The sequence below is a fragment of the Amblyraja radiata genome, chromosome 33 (assembly GCF_010909765.2).
Source record: "Amblyraja radiata isolate CabotCenter1 chromosome 33, sAmbRad1.1.pri, whole genome shotgun sequence".
Lineage (NCBI taxonomy): Eukaryota > Metazoa > Chordata > Chondrichthyes > Rajiformes > Rajidae > Amblyraja > Amblyraja radiata.
Genome location: NC_045988.1, coordinates 12,579,587 through 12,601,087, shown reverse-complemented (window position 1 = coordinate 12,601,087; position 21,501 = coordinate 12,579,587). Strand labels below are relative to the sequence as shown.

General features: G+C 42.6%; 1 protein-coding gene across 2 annotated transcripts in view; it reads left to right on the top strand.

The window, feature by feature from the left end:
* The window catches only part of grik4 (glutamate ionotropic receptor kainate type subunit 4), a 101,025-nt gene that overhangs the window by 50,040 nt on the left and 29,484 nt on the right, over positions 1-21,501 (top strand). For both annotated transcript variants that reach the window (XM_033049576.1, XM_033049575.1), the window contains 4 exons: positions 2,728-2,880; positions 4,498-4,602; positions 10,744-10,851; positions 20,215-20,418. In XM_033049576.1, the coding sequence (XP_032905467.1) occupies positions 2,728-2,880; positions 4,498-4,602; positions 10,744-10,851; positions 20,215-20,418 (570 nt within the window). The remainder of the gene's footprint in view (positions 1-2,727; positions 2,881-4,497; positions 4,603-10,743; positions 10,852-20,214; positions 20,419-21,501) is intronic.

The following is a 21,501-nucleotide window of genomic DNA, read 5'->3' as shown; positions in this document are numbered from 1 at the left end:
GGAATCACACAGTCATAAAATACAGTCACAGGCCATTTGGCCCACTGTGTCAATGCTAACCAATAAGCACCCATCTATATCAATTCCAAGGTACACAAAAAATCTGGAGAAACTCAGCGGGTGCAGCAGCATCTATGGAGCGAAGGAAATAGGCAACGTTTCGGGCCGAAACCCTTCTTCAGACTGATCGGGGGGCGGGGACAAGAAAGGAAAAAGGAGGAGGAGCCCGAAGGCTGGGGGATGGGAGGAGACAGCAGGGGGACTGAGGAAGGGGAGGAGATAGCAAGGACTAACAAAATTGGGAGAATTCGATGTTCATGCCCCCAGGATGCAGACTCCCCAAGCGGAATATGAGGTGCTGTTCCTCCAATTTCCAGTGCTGCTCGCTGTGGCCATGGAGGAGAACCAGGACAGAGAGGTCGGAGACGGAGTGGGAGGGGGAGTTGAAGTGCTGAGCCACCGGGAGGTCAGCTTGGTTATTGCAGACCGAGCTGAGGTGTTCGGCGAAACGATCGCCCAACCTCCGCTTGGTCTCACCGATATAGATCTGCTGACATCTAGAGCAGCGGATGCAATAGATGAGGTTGGAGGAGATGCAGGTAAACCTCTGTCGCACCTGGAACGACTGCTTGGTTCCTTGAACGGAGTCGAGGGGGGAGGTAAAGGGACAAGTGTTGCATCTCTTGCGGTTGCAAGGGAAAGTGCCCGGGGAGGGGGTGGTACGAGAGGGAAAGGAAGAATTGACAAGGGAGTTATGGAGGGAGCGGTCTTTGCGGAAGGCAGATATAGGGGGAGATGGGAAGATGTGGCGAGTGGTGGGGTCACGTTGGAGGTGGCGAAACTGTCGGAGGATTACTTTTTGTATGTGACGGCTGGTGGGGTGAAAGGTGAGGACTAGGGGGACTCTGCCCTTGTTGCGAGTGGGGGGATGGGGAGAGAGAGCAGTGTTGCGGGGTATGGAAGAGACCCTGGAGACCCTGAAGCCTCATCTATGGTGGAGGAGGGGAACCCCCGTTCCCTGAATAATGAGGACATTTCAATTCCATCTTCCAGTACCAGGCCTTTTACACCATTCAACTGCTCACAGCAGTATTACTGTGGATTTTTTTAGGGTTTGTTTTAAATTTATTAAATTTCTTTTGTTTATTGTGTGATATATATTTGCTGTGTTTACAGATCTGTTATGCTGCTGCAAGTAAAAATTTAATTGTTCCACTTTTGTTACATATGACAATCAAACACTCTTGACTCTTGATCTGGACACGTCTGAAATGTTGTCAGCAACTCTGCTTTTACCACCCCTCCCCTTGGTGAAACCTTGTTTGAAGAGCCTCGTAGGATATCTTCCCTCAGTATTGAAGTAACGCATTCCTTGTCAGAACAGAGATTTATATTCGATATTCCAAAATATGTTTGATGAGGTGCCAAATAATGTTTGGGATATGGAAATTGCAACAAAAAAAAAGAACAGAGAAAGCCTGAGTAATTTAATTTGCTCAGGGAAAAGATAGAAAAACTAGAGATGATTAGATATATTTCAGACTGGAGAGAAGCCTCCCAGAGCTCAGTAATACCAATTCTTTGAAACACCTATCTAATTAGCTTCCTTTCACAGCCCTTTTCCCAGAGCTGAAAATAGGTATATCATAATACATGAGTTTTAGTGAAAATTCATCCTCCCCTTTCTTTAAAATGACTGAAATTCACCATTTTGTTAGAAATATTATGATATGGGGATCCATCAATCAATTACGTATGAATAAAGGTCACATTCACAAATTTCAATGACCATCTAACTAAAAGAACCAGGTTTCTGGAGAGTTTGAATTGCCTGCAATAGCTGCAGTCAGCAGTAATTCCCAATGGTTTAAAAACTAATACATAAAATCCTCCAGGCTCCATACCTGCTGCTTTCAATTTGATCCCCACAAGCCCTGGGGCATGATTGTTCATGTTAGGCAGGGGTCTGCTTTGCCCTCTGCCCACACTTCTCTATGTCTTGGCCCCACAAATTGATTATAAATTATTGTTTGCTCGGTCTGTCTGCCTTTCTTGTCTTTCTCTCTCTATCTCCCTTTCTGTCTCTGTCTCTGTCTCTCTCTATCTGTCTCTCTGTATCACCCTGTCTCTCCCTCTCCCTCTCCCTCTCCCTCTCCCTCTGCCCCTCTCCCTCTCCCTCTGCCCCTCTCCCTCTCCCTCTGCCCCTCTGCCTCTCTCCCCCTCTGCCTCTCTCCCCCTCTGCCTCTCTCCCCCTCTGCCTCTCTCCCCCTCTGCCTCTCTCCCCCTCTGCCTCTCTCCCCCTCTCTCTCTCCCCCCCTCTCTCTCTCTCCCCCCCTCTGTCCCGATTATCTTTATTCAAAACTGCAGCACTCACGTGAGGGAAAATCTGATATGGTTAAGCATTTTTTCTGGTGTGAAATATGTTCTTTTTAGCCAATTATTAGTGATGGATGAAGCTTGAATTTTCTTTCCTCAACAGAATTTATCAAGATATTCTGTGTAATAAATGACTGAAGATTTCATGAAGATCTAATCACCGCTATGGGCAATTTAATTCTCAGTTAATGATAATGGGATTGATGGTGCTTTGCATATTTTTTATTACAATTTTTTTAAAGGGTTTGTTTGCAACTAATGTTTCTCCACATTCATATTGAATTTATTTCTGCATGTTGATAAGCCCCTTTTTACCCTCTCCAGAAGTGATCTTCTGTCTCTTGCACCTAGCTCTCCTCTGCACTCCTGTTCGATGCTGTCTTTGTCATTGTAACCGCCGTCAATGAACTTAACCGCAGCCAGGAAATTGCTGTCAAATCCTTGTCCTGTGGCTCTGCGCAGATATGGCAACATGGAACTAGTCTGATGAACTACCTGAGAATGGTGAGTCGGGATCCCGTTCAGAGATCGAACAGCCTACAACTGTGTGTAGATTATGTGTGGTGTATAAAATGCAATGTATGTCATTTTTCTTTTCTAAATGTATTTCTAATGGTGTTGCTGCCTGTTATTCATGTGGAATCCACACAGTGTGGTCACTCCATGTACAATGTATCGATGGAATATGGATTGTCCCCTCATCTCTTGGGGGTGTTGCTGCTTATTTTTCCTTTAGCCTGCATAACTGTTGGACCGTTGGACCTTGGCTGTGAGGTGATGTTTTGTGTTTTACTGCACAGAATCTTCGTCATTGGCCATTTTCATTTGTTAATGTCAATACTTCCAGGGAGATAATGGGATTAGTGTAAATGAATGCTTGGTGGTTGGTATGGTCTTGTTGGGCTGAAGGGCCTGTTGATGTGCTGTATCACGGTATTTCAAGATGAGAGCCAGGACATTATGTACAGCTTGCACTTGTTAATGAGGAGAACAAATCAGGTCTGAGAGTGAGGAGATGGTGGTAAAGGCTTGGGCTTGGATACCATTCATTGCTCGGCCCATGTGAGCGTCATTTGGAGGTCTCTTTGCTACAAGCTTCTGTGAATCGGGCTGAATGTCATACGACTGAAGGAACTAAAAGAGATCAAGCTAACACCTGCTAGATGTGCGCACAGCAGTAGGGTCAATCAGTGCATGTTGTTAATTTAACATGTTAAATCTCTGAGTTTAAGTCACTGTCTTAACTACATAAGACTGAATGTACATTCAGCAACAGGAAAGGAAGTCCGTTCACCAACATTGATTAAAGGGTTCAATAACTACTTGCAAGTTAGTTGCTCCTTTTGAGTCCCAATTGATGAGTGACCAACTACATTTGTGGCAACTCCAAGTTATAGAGTGATGGTTGCCTTATTGGATGAGCAATCAAGTGAACCCTGACTAATGGGCCAAGCGATGATTTTAAATCCAACCACAGCAAATTAGAATTTAAATGTATTTAATTAAATAACATACCAGGAAACACTCGTGTCAACAATGGTGATGATGAAGCTTTCAGACTCTTATTGAAAACCTTCAGGTTCACTAATGTTCTGCGGAGAAGGAAATCTGCTGTCCTCACCCAGTCTAGACCTAACTCACGGCTCCAGCAGAGTACTGAGTTGAAGAGCAATTCAGGATAAGCGATAAATGTTGGCCTTTTCAGGAATTATTTAATCAAGTGGAAGAAATGCTTTAAAAAACAAAAATTCTATCAAAAAGCTATAAAAACCTCTCAACCTTCTCTAGAGAAAAAAGCCTTTTTGAACTTTCTTGATAATTATACTCTCCAGGTTCAGACTAACTCCACTTGGCCATCTGCAGTTCTTTGTTTTTTATGCTGCAACTCTAATGGGAATGTGTCCATTATGATAATTGAGCTGAGGGAAGTTGCTGGTACAACGTGTAAAAAATATAAATCCAATAGTTAATTGACCTTGTGCGTTGTTCTGTGGTGATGAGATGTGTGTAAATGTATGGAAACAATTGTGTACAGTCTCAAGCTGTCCTTAGACTTTTGCAGTGAACTATTTTGAGAATTAATCTATGTCAATGACCAATTTTCTGTGTGCCCGAGTCCAGGTGGAATTAGAAGGTCTAACTGGTCATGTCGAATTCAACAGCAAGGGTCAGAGAACTAATTACATTTTAAAAATTGTTCAACGCAGCAAAGAAGGATTGAAACAGGTAATCAGTGTTAACATTCTCTTCAAATCTTTTTTGTCATTTCTCTGATACATTTCAGAATTTGGAAAAGTATTTTAAGAAATTGGAATGTGTCCATGTCCGACAATACTGATTTGTTTAGTATTGGGCTTGGATATGATGAGCGATGCTGGCTCGACGGGCCGAATGGCCTCCTCCTGCACCTATTTTCTATGTTTTCTATGTTTTTCTATGTTTAGTTTGAGCAGGATGTTTTTATTTACCTAATGCTGGCCTTAGACTGTTCTGTTTGTACCAAATTTATATTGCTGAAGGTTAACATTTATTATAACACCGATCAGACAGAACGGTTTAATTGCACTTGGACCTTGAGAGGCGGCTTCAGATCACCCAGATTAGTTGGGGTGAGATTGGTTTAAACCATGGAGCCAGAGGCAAACTCACTGCTGTGGAGAGCTTCATATGAGAGAAAGCAGTTCTGGTTTACACTATGAAATCGGCCATTTCCTGGTAGATATTCTGCATTGCCTTTCCAATCCTCCTTTTCACATACAAAACGTCCCACTTTCCCATTAATTGGATTTAACATCTAGGTTTAAGGATTTTATCAATCCAGAACTCCCTTCACTACAATTAGTTGTTAAATTATTTGAAGAATTAATGGATAACAGTTAACACATTTTCTTTCATTGTTCATATTTTATTAGCAGATTCACAGAGATTTATATTTAATTAACGATGTAGATGTTAAAATTGAGATCTTCTACAGATTTCAGTTATTGACTGGGGTGCGAAATGGATTTTAAGAAAATTATGTAGGTATTAAAATCTGTAGATAGTGAACATTCTGGACACAGACTCTTAGGTAAAATGGTCATGAACATTGTGGATAAAATTTAACACGGGAATGTAAACATAAAACATTTTGGATGAAGAATGTGGAGAGCCCATATAATCTAAATGATGCAAATGGAGGAACAGAGACCCCCATGGCTTACAGATGCAAAATGCTGGAGTAACTCAGTGGGACTTGAGGAGGGTCTCCACCCAAAACGTCACCCAATTCCATCCATCCAGAGATGCTCCCTGTCCCGCTGAGTTACTCCAGCTTTTTACATCTATCTTCGGTGTAAACCAGCATCTGCAGTTCCTTCCTACACACTCATATGGCCTATGAACAGGAAACTGAAGGCTGACACAAGAATCTGCAGATGCTGGAATCACAAATAATTTGCTGTAAGAACTCAGCATCTGTGGATGGAAAGGAATGATACTACTTAATTGGATTAATTAAAATAAATGAACAATGTACAAGAACTCAGAAATTATAATAAATCTTAATGAAACACAGATTAACTCTCAGATACAGCATTTTAGAGTCATTAGTTTATGTGATAGGAGAAGAATTAGGTCATTCAGCCCATCAAGTCTACCCCGCCATTCAATCATGGCTGATCTATCTCTCCCTCCTAACCCCATTCCCATGCCTTCTCCCATAACCCCTGACACTCATCATACAGCACATAAATGGGCTCTTCGGCCTACCTTGTCCATGCCGCTAACTTGGCCTAAAGGGCCAATCCCATTTACCTGCAAATTGGCCCAAAACTCTCTAATCCATTTGTATCAATATATCTGCCCAAATGTCTTTTGAAGGTCATAATTGAATCCACACCTAAAGCTTCTCTGGCAACTCATTCCAGATACAGGACTACGCTCTGCAGGAAAATGTTGCCCCTGAGGTCCCTCTTAAATATCTCCTCCCTCACCTTAAAACTAATTTTAGAATCCTCTACCCTAGGAAAAAGATTATGAGCATTCATTTCATCAATGCCCCTCATGACTTTGCACACCTCAATAACATCACCCCTCAGCTTCCTATGCTCCAAAGAAAAATGTGCCAGCCTATCCAACTTCTCCCTCAAGCTCGTAAGCTCAGGTAACATCCTTCTGCAACTTAATGACATCCTTCCTATAGCTGAGCAAACAGAACTTCACACAGTGTGGTCTCACCAATGACGTAAAGCTGCATCATGAGTGCCAACTCAAAACTCTTCCCAATGAAGGCAAGCATGTCAAGCACCACACTGTCCACCTGACTTGACCATTTTAGGGAAGTATGCGCCTGTACTCCCAGATCTCTCTCTTTTGGTACACTCTCCAGGGCTCCACCATTTACTGTGCAAGTCTTACCCTGTATGCCACATCAAAATGCAACACCTCAAATATGTCTCAGTTAAATTCCATTTGCCATTCCTAGGCCCATCTTCCCAACTGATCTAGATATTGTCGTAAGCTTCGATAACATTCCTCATTGTCTATATTTCTATAGCACCTCCTGTGGTGTAATCTGCAAATTTACTAACAATGTTAACTATATTGTCATCCAAATTGTTAATTATACAACAAACAGCAGTGGACACAGCACTGACCCTGACAGCACGAGTCACAGGCTTCCAATCGAAAAAATTATTCTCCACAAATATCCTTTGATGTTTTCCTCAAAGCCAATTTTGAATACAATTGATTCCATTGTAAATTGCACGTTTCTAAGCTTTCCCCCCAGTCTAGTTTCAGTAAAAACACTGAATCAAGCACTTGAAACAACTCATCTTTATTTTAACCAAAGCGCATTACAGTTCAACCACTGTACCTATCCCACAGCGGGTTTGATCCTTGTATCTGCCTGTTCAAGCCCTCTAGGTCTCGCTCAAACAGAAGCACTCCAGAAAGTCACGCAGTCCCAAGCGCACTCCCAGAAGATCGACCCTGGACCTCGTGGTAACGGACTTTTGTCCCGGTTATGGACTTATGTCCCGGGACCTCGAGGGGCCGAACCACATGGGGGTGGTCTCTTAATAATCCAATTACAGATATCGATTAACCCCATACATAACAGACATTTCCCTAACCCAATAATACAGCAGCTCAATATATTCTATTCATACGGACTTCTCAAGGAAGCCAACTTAGAAACATTTACCTTGATCCGCAAGAAACCCAGACATGGTTTAATACCTCATCCAATCAACACTTGGCAAAGTAGAACTCTGCAACATTATTTACAATTATTTACAAGGTGTATGTCTGGTTTGCAGCCATCCAATCCATTCTCTGCATTTTGCACCTAATTGACAGGGTCTGCAGATGTTCTTATTCTTTTCTTGCAAATAGTATCCAGGCTCTAGACACACTGGCACCACTCCCCAGTTTGTCCCAGCTCTGCAGAGAGCAATTCCAAATTGACCAAATCTCCCAGCAGCCCTGAAGCTTTTACCCCATTTTGAAGTCCTCGCCTCTCCAATTTGGCCAGGATTAGCACCATAATCTTGGATTGCATACGATCTAACCTTCCATACCAATTTACCATGTGGGACACTACATCTATTTATACCACATGCACTGCCTTGCCCTCAGTTTCCTGACACATTACTTGAGCAATGATTTTAAAGCTCTGGAGAGGATAAAGAGATTGTCTATTGTCTATTTCTTAAAGATAGCGGAGTCAGGGGATATGGGGAGAAGGCAGGAACGGGGTACTGATTGGGGATGATCAGCCATGATCACATTGAATGGCGGTGTTGGCTCAAAGGGCCGAATGGCCTACTCGTGCACCTATTGTCTATTTGTGAGAGATGTATCTGAATGAAGCAGATCGGATACATGGAGGACTTAGAGAAGCTGAACTTTGTTTTTCTCAAAGCAAGAAATGTTTAGTTCAGTTTTAATAGGAGTCATTCACAACTGCAATGGATTTTGACAGAGTAAATATGTTAGAAGCATTACTGATCAAAAGACATATTTCATTTTATTGGCCATAGGATCAAATGTGAGAAGAGTATTTTTATGCATTAGGTTAGGATTTGGAAGACAATTTTGTAAAGCTGATTAATAAAGATTCATTAGCAACTTTACTTTATAACCGTAAAGGTAAAGTCTGAAGAAGGATCTCGACCCGAAACGTCGCCCACTCCTTCTTTCCAGAGATGCTGCCTCACCCGCTGAGTTACACCAGCATTTTGTGTCTAACTTTGATTTTAACCAGCATCTGCAGTTCTTTCTTACACAAGATAATCCATAACTCTTTCATTAGTAATTTATCAAATTATCTACACCATAAAACAATGGGTTTAGTTCATAAAGTCAAACAATCGAAACTGACTTCAATTAATCCTGACACTTGGCTAAGGAATATGGTGTCACCTTCTTATAGAACAGAATACAATCATCTTTTAATGTGCATGGGGGCTTCTGAATCAGTTATATAAGGTCTGAATAAGATCAACCCTTGTAATCGACAGGCACCATGCCAATCACATTTCAATGAAGCTAGGCGACTAAAACCCATCAAACCACATTGCCCTACCTAAACTTAATGCCTGTTAACATCCCATCCCAGGTAGAGAACTTTAAGCAATATTCAGTACTTCTCAAGATCAGTTGCATAAAAATGAATTGGAGTCTGCTTTAGGCCGATGGTCAAATGAGGATAAAGTCATAGACAGTGTGGAAACAGGCCATTCGGCCCATCTTGCCCACACCGACCAATATGTCCCATCTACACTCGGCTTAACTGCCTGCTTTTGGTCCATATCCATCTAAACCTGTCCTATTCATGTACCAGTCCAAATGTTTGTTTTAAAGGTTGTGATAGTACCTGCTGCAAATACCTCCTCCGGCAGCTCATTCCACACACCCACCAAGGTTTGTGTGAAAAGTTACCCCTCAGGTTCCTATTAAATCTTTCTCCCCTCACCTTAAATCTATGTCCTCTGGTTCTTGATTCCCCTGTCCTGGGCAAGAGACTCTGTGCATCCACCTGATCTATTCCTCTCATGATTTTGTGCACCTCCATAAGATCAGAAGGAAATGGTCATCGGTAATATGGGATGAAGAGTGGCTGATATCAGTTTCAGTAAGTTCAAAACCCTCGATTTTTGCAAACTCTGCAGAAAAGTAAATACATTTAATGAAGCTTTAAACACGTTTAGAGAAAGAAAAACCTGCCGCCAAGGCCCTGTTAATTGTAGGATCATAGGAAATAAAGTAACTATTCTTCTTTAAATTCCGATTCCTTATTGCTCTTTTCCTTCTCTATTTCTTCCTTCCCTCTTATTATATCCCCTTTCCTGTGTTCCTCTTTTCTGCACATTCCTCCTTGCCATGCTGGGAGGGTCTATCAGGAGTTTGAGATACAGGAGGAAAAAATTCAGAAGAGCATGGAATTCCTGCATTCAGGGCCACATTGTGCCAGGGTTTTGAGAATGGTAAAGGATAGATAGATTGAGATAGAGAGCTTTGTAAATTGGTATAGATCCTCAAAGTGCTTTGTTTTCCTTGCATGCACAAAGAAGGTTAAGTGGCCACTGTAAATTACCCATTGGTGTAGATCAGAGGGCAAAAGAATCAGGGAAGCTGATGAGTAGGTGAGTGAGAATACGTTACAATGCTACTTGGAAATAAGAGGGAGAGTGGGATTGATTGGAAGGCTCTGCAGGAAACTGGCATGGACCCAAAGGGCCATTCTCCTCTGTTGCAAAGTGTAAGCAAACATTTAGCGATTGGAAAATAATCCAGTTTCCAAAAAATGATTCAAAGTATCATCCATCTGATAAACTGGAATAAATGAAACGAGGCCTTGGGGCAATTTTAACCAAATGCATCCATTAAAAAACCATCGGGATTGAGAAGAATGCTACTTTTACACTTTATTCAGTGTTGCTCCTTAATGGTTGCTACACTATGTAAAACCAACACAGCGAATAGTCAAGTAGCTTCAGTATGAACAAATTGGGTTAAAATTGAAGCTTTTGTCATTAACAAATCAAAGGGTTCAACACACTTGCCGTCACTGAATTGTGTATTATTTTGCATATGCGGATGAGGAATTAATTTGAAATAAAGTGGTCCATTAATGACATTTCTGGTGTAAAGGAAAGTGTAAGCAGTTTATTAGAATCAACTCTGTTTAGAAGGTTCTTTAGAATTGATAGATTTTGAGGAATTACATGTTGAAGCACTTTCTGGGACGATGTGATTTGAATATTAATGTGTATTAGAGTGAAATTTAAGCTACTGTATGTTGTGATAAAATATCAAATGAATGGTTTATCGCCTTTTTCTAGGCTTGCAACGGTTTTAAGTTTTTGTCTCCTTGTCTAGGTTGGGTTCTGGCACTCGGAGAAAGGATTGGTGATGGACCGAAAATATTATTTCTTAAATGCTTCAGAAAGTTTATTCAATAAGACTCTGATAGTGACAACTATCTTGGTAAGAAATAACTACAGGATATATTTTTATTGTACATTTAATCTCTATACCAGAGTGGAAATTAGAGAAGTTCTTCTGAAATTGTTTCCGAGTGCAAGAGCAATTATTTGTGGATTTGTTACCAGAGATTGCATAGGATGTCTAGCATAGCAAAAAGCCATTCAGCCCAATCAGTGTATGCAACACTTTTGATCCATTTGGGCCTTTTCCTGTCTTTCTTTGCCTAAATCTATCAGCAACCTCTCTATTCTCTTCTGTAATCTTTACCCTAATAGGCTTCATATTGAGTGGACAGTTCATGGAGTAATGGGTTTCCCCCAAGATTTTTCCAAATGTCCTCAAGATTAAAACTATTAATTGTGATATCTACTTAAAATGATGCAATGAAATTCTTACTTATGCGGCTTTTTCACGGGGCGACTTGACGCAAGATGTAACCAGAGTGAAGTGGTCGTGGTCTAGCACGATATCACACGATATAACGGGGGGGTAGATAAAGAGTTCCCACGGTACTCGGCATTTCTGTTATTTGTGCGAGTGACTTGTCCGTCTCCCGAGCTTTCCCGTTAAATCTTGAATGAACATTGTGAAGTGTTGTTAAATCATCACGTGGCACAAATGATGTCACTTTTTTTTCACACACTATAAATATCCTCCCTTGGTTGAATTGGCTCATTTGGAGACATGTTTTACTGTGTATGTGGGAGACACAGATGGACTGAGCACAGTACCTCGGTCTTACTGTGTGTGGGAGAGGGGGAGAAAGAGACGTACACTCACAGAGGCAGAGTCTCTCAGCCTGTGTAAGAGGGAGGGAGGGAGAGAGAGAGAGAGGCACACACAAGGTGGATGTGATATCTCACCTGCCTGTTTCAGTGACAGACACCCGCCGCCAGTAAATGAAGACACCCCCATCTGTCTCCCCCTCCTCTCCCTCGACTCCCCCACCTTTCCCTCCCAACTCCCGTCCCGTCCCGACCCCCTGGGAAACTGAATAGAGCAACAATCAACTGCTGCCTGTGCGCTGATATGACAATAAAGGCTACTTTACTTTACTTTACTTTACTGAGTTAAAGAGTTCCCACGGTAGACTGTAAAACTGGGACCCTGGTTCTGGACTCCCCCAACATCGGGAACATTCTTCCTGCATCTAGCCTGTCCAATCCCGTAGATACTGATTAGACTGGTATCTATTTATTTACTTTATTAATGATTTCAATTAAATATTGGGAACATCAGGCCGCAAACGTTATTTCTTGAGTGTTAGTGCTGGACTTTGACTCGACCTTCCTAGTTAGCCGTTGCCTGAGACTGAGCCAAGCAATGTCCAGACCTGACTTCAACACAAAGTGATGGAGGAACTCAAAGGGTCAACTCGTCCAACGCTCTGTGTTTTGCTCGTGATTCCTGCGTCTGCAGTTCCTCGTGTCTACAGACCAGAGTTGCCACTTGACTCCGAGATGACCATCACAGAGCATACGGAAGATAGACACGAAATGCTGGAGTAACACAGCGGGACGGGCAGCATCTCTGGAGAGAAGGAATGTGTGACGTTTCGGTTCGAGACCCTTCTTCAGAGTCTCGTCCCGAAACGTCACCCATTCCGAGGGTCTCGAATGAGGTAGGTAGTAGTTCAGGAATGCTCTGTGGTTGGTGTTAGGATGGTTCAGTCACATAAGTGCTCAAATGTAGGCACCGTTTTCGCAGTGGAAGCTCCGAGACTGTGCAGCGGTCGATTGTCGTGTTGGCTGGGACTCCTGTTATCCATGCAGGGGATTGACCTCAGTCTGAAGAAGGCTCTCGACCCGAAACGCCACCCGTTCCTTCTCTCCAGAGTTGCTGCCTGTCCGGCTGAGTTGCTCCAAGCAACTGGTGTCTATCTTCAAAGGACTGACCACCGGGCTGGATGTCGGGGCTGGCGTGTTGCGTTTCACAGACCGAACTGTCCAATTAATGGTAACAGATGGGCACTGAGGGAAGTCCCCCCCCCCCCCCTCTCTGTTTATCTGCCCTTTCTTTAACTTTTGTGCCTCTATGCAAGTATCTCTCTCTCTCCCCCCCCCCCCCCCCCCCCTCCCCCCTACTTCCACCCACACACAATAATGCTGGAGAAACTCAGCGGGTGCAGCAGCATCTATGGAACGAAGGAAGTAGGCAACATTTCGGGCCGAAACGTTGCCTATTTCCTTCGTTCCATAGATGCTGCTGCACCCGCTGAGTTTCTCCAGCATTTGTGTGTGTGGGTGGAAGTAGGGGGGAGGGGGGGGGGGGGGGAGAGAGAGATAAGGCAGCCTGAAGAAAGGGTCGCCTGTCCATTTCCCTCCGTAGTTGCTGCCTGGCCCGCGGAGTTCCTACAGTCTTAGAAACTGCTTTAGACAAAAAGAGACACAAACTGCTGGAGTAAAAAAGCTCAGCAAGTGAGGTACCTGAACACTCAAAAATGAAAAAGAATGAAAATGTGATTATTTCACCTCCCTTCAACTATTTTGTGTTTCAGCATGAGAGGGATTATAACATTAGAGACATTCATCTTGTAGTGATGTGTTAATGAAGAATTGCAGACATCAATCTGATAGTAAAAAATATATTTATTTAACAATGAGGTAAAACAAGCACTGACAATCAAACTGCTCAGTTACTCACCGTTCGCAGGAGTTCCCACGGTACCGGCAAGAGTTATTACGGATATCGCACGGATATCGCACTGGCCACTATGTTCATACAATGTTGCAATGCTCACCCACAAGTGTAGAAGTCACTCTTGGAGAAATTCAAACTTTCTTGAATTTTCTCCCGAGTGACCAAGTTACACGACTACCTGCCGTTAGCGTTACGGTGGTCCACGGTGGTCCACGAATGCCGTACTGTTATCGCACGAGGTTCCCACGATGTTAAACTCTGGTTAACTCTTGCGTCAAGTCGCCCCGTGAAAAAGCCGCTTTATAGTATAACAGGTCTGTAAACACTGTACTCACAGATAACCTAATAAACAAAAGAAAGTTCAATAAATTTAAATAAAGCAACATTATTGCAAAACAAAAGCTCAATGCCCCTGGTGCAAACAAGACAGTTTGTCTTGAAGATTGAGTGGATGCAAAGATGTTTACGCTTGAAAAGAGCCTATCCAGGCGGCATAAATATAAGAAAGGCACCGATATGTCCAATAGGGCAAATACTCTCTTCTGAAGTCTGAAAGAGTCTGAAACACGAAATGTCATTCATTCCTTCTCTCCAGAGATGCTGCCTGTCCCGCTGAGTTATTCCAGCATTTTGTGTCTATCTTCGGTGTAAATCAGCATCTGCAGTTCCTTCCTACACAAGACAGTTTGTAGTTTAATAGATGTTTGTAGTGTGCAAGTTGTTGGGAAGATACTCTTCCTGAACTTGGAGCTCATAGTTTTCCGACTCCTATACCATATTCCCGATAGCTGGAGTGAAATGAGAGCATGGCCAGAGTGGTGAAGATCCTTGATGATACTGGTTGCCTTTATGTGGTTCACTTCGATGATAGGGAGGTTCAGTACTCGTGATAGCCTGGACAGTGTTCACCATTTTCTGAGCGTTCGAGTTGCCGAACCAAGACGTGATGGAATAAGTTAATATACACCTGTAGTTCAAGAGAGTGATCGCCCTATTGGATATCTTTGTGCCGTTCTTATATATATGGCCCATGCTTAGGCTCTTCACAAGTGGAGACATCTTTGCATCCACTCTATCTGAAACTGAGCACAATTTAAAAAGCCTTGACTGGGTGTCTGTTCATCTTTTCCTGCTATGTACAACTTTGCAGTTGCAATATTTTTCATAGCATAGTTTGATGATGATTCAAGCTAGCACTAGATGTGTACTGTTACTCACAAGGCAGCTGTGGTGTAACACCTCACCAAAATGACAATTCCGAGTCATGCTTCAGGACAACAGGATCACCTAGCTACAAACTACAGAGTTGACCTTCAAATTGCAACTGAAATGGTCACAGATTAAATAGAATCAAGAAGTTGAAATCAAATCACTTCTGTCCTTCCTTGTTCTTTGAAACATTCATTTTAGGAGTGGGCTGGGGGTGATCACAAGAATATAAATAAAGGAGCAGGAGTTTGCCACTTTGCCCCACCAGTCTGCCCTATCATTCAATATGATCAAGGCTCTACCCCAAGCCCCAAATCTTTCTTGGTGCCAGATCCCCATAGTTCAAAATCCCTCCTGATAGTTCAAAAATGTACCTTCACTCATTTTAAAACTTCTAACGCGCCAGCCTCCACAAATCCCCGGGGCAGAGAATTCCAGAGATTCACCAATCTCCAATCTTCAACCCCTCATTTCAACAATCTTCTGATGTCCTTCTGCCTAAAGGAAACCTCAATCATTCCAGTCCCCAAGGGAAATAAAGTGTGTCAATGACTACTGTTTATTTGTTCTCACATGGCACTTTTAAGTGCTTTAAAAGATTGGTATTGGCCCACCTTTGAACCTTCAGGACATACTGCCCCCCCCCCCCCCCCCCCCCCCCCCCCCCCCCCCCCCCCCCCCCCCCCCACCCCCTCCCCACCCCCTCCCCTCCCCTCCAATTTGTATAGGGGAAAAATAGGGAGGATGCTATCACTCTCGCACTGCATTCAGCCTTGATTGCCTTGATAATACAAACAAGCCTTCAACACCACATTACTGAATAAGCTCATCCTTAAACTTCCGAACCATGGCGTTGGGGCCTCCATCTGCAACTGGCTTCTGGATTTTCTGACAGACAGATGGGTGATTAAAGTTTTAGTTTAGTTTAGTTTAGAGATACAGTGCGGAAACAGGCCCTTCGGCCCACCGAGTCTGCACCAAACATTGATCCCCGTGACATTAACGCTATCCTACACACACTAGGGACAATTTACACATCCACCAAGCCAATTAACCTACAAACCTGTACATCTTCAGAGTGTGGGAGGAAACCGAAGATCATGGAGTAAACCCACGTGGTCATGGGGAGAACGTACAACCTCCATACAGACAGCACCCGGGATCGATCCCGGGTCTCCGGCACTGCAAGCGCTGTAAGGCAGCAACTCTACCGCTGCGCCACCGTGCCGCCCGTAACATTGGTAATAGGATTTTCGCCACCCTGAACCCCAACACTGGTATCCTTCAGTGCTGAGTGCTACGTGCCTTACTCTACTCCCTGTGCACCAATGAATGTGGGGGCAAGTATAACGCCACCTCAATTTTTTATGTTCACTGATGATACCACTGTTGGCACTTAAACAAATGATGAGAGTGAACATACAGTAGGAAAGAGATCCGGACCTCGAGTCATAGTGTCAGAACAACAGCCTAGCCCTTAACGTCGGCAATATGAAAGAGTTGGTTATTGACCTAAGGGGGTGAGCACAACCCATCCTCATCAGCAGAGCTGCAAATGATCAACAGGTTCAAATTCCGAAGCTTTCATATCACCAGCAACCTAAATAACTTCACACTGATGTGGTGATCAACAATGCGCATCAAGCTATTTACTTAGGTGTTTCAGATTAGGCATGTCCATGTGAATTCTCTCAAACCTCTACAGATGAGCTATAGAAAGTATTCTGATGGGATGCATCTCCACCTGGTATGCCAACTGCTCTACTTTTAACAGGCTGAACCTGCAGATAGTGGTGAACTGCCTGTCACAGGCTTGTTACTTCCTTCCATCCACTTTCTTCCATTTTGGGGTTAATTGCATCAGGAAGCTAAAAGTATCATAAGGATGCCTATCACCCTGGCCATTCCATTTTCTCTCTGTGTAGGAAGGAACTGCAGATAGACACAAAATGCTGGAGTAACTCCAGGCAGGCAGCATCTCTGGAAAGAAGGAATGGGTGATGTTTCAGGTCGAGACCCTTCAGACTCTCTTCTGCCTTGCACGAGATGATACAGGAGCTTGAAACCTCAGACATCTAAACTAAAGAACAGATTCTTCCCAACTGCTATCAAACTCTTGGACCATTCACCTCTTTACAGCCCATTCCCAGAGGAGCTATCAAATGCTCTTATTGTTAACTCTACCTCATTCACATTGTACTTTAATATTCTTTAATACTACTCAGATTTGTCTACAAACAGTCGTGCACCATTCTGCTATGTTGCACTCATTGTTATATTCATGTATTTAACATTACTATCTGTATACTGTTTACTTTGTGAGCTTCATGTGAGCAAAGAATTCTATTTCACCCAGGTGTAAATGACTAAAATAATCTATCAATTCAAAATTTTAATATTTCAACAACATTTATTTTTTGGATCAAGTGATTTTAGGTAGCTAAATTGATTTGAAACCGTATACACGGTTATGGAGCAAGCTTGATGTAAGTGAGGGTACATTCATCTGCCTGCATTTAATAGGCAATTTTAATCTGTTTCTGTCAGGGTTTGGCCAGTTTGAAAGGACATGAAAATGGTAGTCATCAATATAGAGACCGTTGCCAAGTGAAGAGGTATTCTAAATGGATGTAGATGTGGAAATACCGAAGCTATTTTCATTATAATTAAGAAAGCTGAACATGGAAATGTGGAAATTGTAAAGGTTTTGATTGAATCAATTGTCAGTGACACAATAGCAACAAATGATAACTATCTCAGAGAGGAGGGAAGTTAAAATGTTCTTGCGTAATTATTAGATGTGGGAACATTGCCACAAATATTGGTCATCGGAAAGAAATGTACTTATGTATTTGAAACAAGGTAAGATACAGGACCATATGAAAAGTACTGGATAGCAAGATCAGTTTGTATTGAAGTGTCGTCCTGGACTAGTTGGAGCAAATAACCCTCATCCATGTTGCAAACCTCTGTCATTTCTTGCATCTCAGCTCCATTCTTAGAGTCAAGACAATAGTGTTTTATTGTCATATGTCCTGGATGGGACAATGAAATTCTTAGAAGAAAATCAGAATGCTGAAAGGACTCAGTGGGTTGAGAACCTGCATTAGGACGGGCAGGAAGCATGAAAGATTTTCAGTGTATAGTAGTGGGTAAGAGGTCGGGATAGAGGCTGGTAGGTGATCGGGAGAGCTAGATGGGGACGGGATGATAGGCAGATGGAACCAGGTGGGGGAGAGAGAGGTTGGTTAGAGGCTGGTAGTTGATAGGTTTTACCTGATGGGGAGGAGATGATGGACAGATAGTGAGTAAGGGATGAATAAAGGTGAGATGAAAACTAGGTGGGCAGGTGAGTGTATCAGAGGAGAGCAACTGAAATTGACAAATTCAACAGTCCTGCCATTACACTGTAAGATACCAAAGCAGAAAATAGGATATTGTTCTTCACATTTGTGTTTGACCTCTCTGTAGTAATGGACAATGCTAAGGACAGACAGGTCAGTGGGGGAGTGGGAAGGGGGGTCAAAATCAAATACAGCTGGAAGCTTGAGGTGGCTGTTACAGAGGGAGCACAAATGCTTCGCAAAATAGACTCCCGGTCTACATTTAGTTTCAGCAATGAGGAGGAGGGCACATCACAGAGGTGCAAGTGAACCTCTGCCTCACCTGGAATTTGTTCTTAATGACAAGAAGTATTTGCATGACCCTTTAAGCTCCTCTAGGAGTTTTAGACCTGCAGCAGCATGATTTTTGTGCCTCCCATGAATTCCAAACTTGCAGATGTTCACAACTTGCCAATTACACAGTCCACATGATGTTAATTTCTCTGCTGATCTGATGTGAATTATTCAGAGCCAGGACATCCAGCCAGTTTCTGTGCTCACAGTTTGAGTTGCACACCGTTCCTTTCTCCTGTCAGCTGCTGAGCATGTTTCTAGCATCCCATCTGGCAGATTAATAGGAACATTTATCACCTTCTGGTAGCTCATTTGAATGTACCTTTCAATCTGGCCACTGACCCTGCTATCTTTTATCTAAATGATCTTGGATTGCTTTACCTGAACTGTGTAATTTCAATGGTCAGGACTATGGGTTATGCTCACTCCAGACTATCATGATTGTCTGCATTTTGGGTCCATTAACTCAAACCTAACCTGCTCACTTAAGCTGGCCTAATAGACCCCTGGTCACAGTTTTGAGAAGGGGTTGGGGAATTGCCCCCATTGTTTCTAGCTAATCGCTACCTCTACAGCATGTTAGCTGGCCTTTGTTACAGACTGCTTGTGACACCTTATTGTGCACAATTCCCAGTCGCATTTCCTGCATCATCACTGTGACTGTGCTTCATTGCCTGTGAAATGCATGTATTCTCAGAGAATTGCGGCCTGGACTGGCTATTTTGAAATTAATGCAAAATTATCATGTTCATAAGTGATAGGAGCAGAATTAGGCCGTTCGGCCCATCAGGTTCCTTCTTCGCTCTATTCCTAGCTGTTCCAGATTAATTTTGCAATGTCCCGCTATGGAATCCTAGCACCTCCACACTTTTCCATTAAACATAACGTTTGTCTCCCTGTGGATATGATTGTACATCCAGTGGCACACAAGAAGGTTCTGCTCCCATTTTTGGCTGTTTTATTTGTCCACATTATGGTTCAGGGTTTTTTTTATTCATTCAGTTGTAATCATCTTCGTTATTCATTCTGTCCTCGGCTTAATCGATATCCTCAATTATCTGCAAGGCGCCCCTTGAGCTGAGTAATAAGGAGGCAGCATGGGGTAAGATCACATTTCGGGCAGGTGTTATTCCAGCGCAATTAAGCAGCAGGAAGAAATCAGCAGAATGCGCCTGGTTTCTTCTTTTCATTTAGTCACCACTCATAATAGTTTTTAATTATAGTTTTTAATTATAGTTGAAGACGTGCTGGAGGTTTGTGCCAAATGGCTTGTAACAGCCGACTGATTTGCAGCAGTTTTAGTGTAACTTTACAATGCCTTGAGGTCAAAGCTAGCCATTTTGAAAATGATGTTCTCCTGTAGAGCCATAAAACATGCGTTGAAGAGAGGAGGATATCCTTTGCGATGACATATTTCATGGTGTTATCGATGGATTTGTATCTACGCATCTGCAAAACAATCTTTTCCAAAGAACTCATCAATCAATGGCAAAATGCCAGATGTTCAAATATCAAATTCAGGCACAGCAACTTTTGTTTGTTCTTTCCAGGGAATGCTCAGCACATCATCCGATGTTTATTTATAGGTGTCAGCTATCTTTTACAGGTTTAACAATTTAATATTAAAATTGCAGGGAGGTAAACACTGCATTAATGTGCAAAGCATTTGCTTGCTGAAATTACCATCAGTGATTGATAGCTTCATCTGGTGATCTGCTTCCTGATCACAATTTTGTCATGGAAACTCAGACCCGCTCAATATGTTTAAAAGCTGAATGCAGGTTAATTTCTCCTCCACTTGTGTTGATGGTTTCAATATTTCTTTTTTTTTCTTCAGGAAAATCCATACGTGATGCTAAAACCAAACCACCAAGAGCTCCAGGGGAATGGGCAGTATGAGGGGTTCTGTGTGGATATGCTGAAAGAGCTGTCGGAAATTCTTAGATTTCATTACAAAATCCAACTGGTAGCCGATGGTGTTTACGGGGTAGCAGAGACCAATGGCACTTGGACGGGAATGATCGGTGAGCTAATTTCAAGGGTAAGTACTGCATAAAACAAATAATATTTCAATTAATATTAAATAATAACAAAGCGCATGAATTAATGATCAGTTTCAGAATGGAAGCCTAAAGTCACCTCTCTGTGCTACTTAAAATAATATGCTGAAAATCAGCAGAGTTGCTGCGCAAATTGTGGACACGGAGAAATCGATTGAAGGTTTATATTCCAGCTCGTAATTCGAGATCTCACTCAGGGGAGCAACAGCGATTTTCCTTTCGTCCTACATCACTGCACTTGATCATATTTTATTGTTAAGCTTGGTGCTCGTCAACACGAGGGGTATAATTGCTGAGAAATGGAGCACTTTCCTACTTGGAGTCCTCCTGATCAGCATCAAGCACTCCCAGGTGAGGCATATAACATCAAAGATCGACACCATCCACTTTATTCCCAGACTCAGAAAAACAATTGTAACACACCAGTTTAACACTGATTTTCTTTAAGTGCAAATATATTTCAAGAATGCCTTTAGCCAAAACTAATTCTGTTGCATTTGAAAGATTGCCATAACCTACATGTCATAGGTTGCAGTCAGCAATTATGGTCATTCTTGAGTGATCTGCGAACACTGAAAGTCAACTGCAGCCCAGGGAACCAAATGGCCAGGAAACCAATAGATTGGGGTGAGCAGATCCAGATGATGGATGAAGTATCATCCTTGTTTGGAATGCTAGGGCCAAGGCTGAAGGGGTCCAGGAGGTCAGGAGTGATACAATCAGGGAAACCAAGTGAAGATGATTGAAGGTACACAAAAATGCTGGAGAAACTCAGCGGGTGCAGCAGCATCTATGGAGCGAAGGAAATAGGCAACGTTTCGGGCCGAAACCCTTCTTCAGACACTTTCAGAAGATGGTTGAATCAGGGTGTTTGGAGAAATGTAGTAAAATGTATTCATGTGATTTGATAGAAATGAGTGCGTTAGGGTGACTATTTCCGTTTCCAGGTCTATAACCATGTGATTTGATGGAAGTAATTGTGTCAGGGTATCTAGTTCCATTTCCTGGCCTAGGTTTAATGGTCAACTTTCTCCATAGCAACCCACAAATTCTCAGATTCAGTT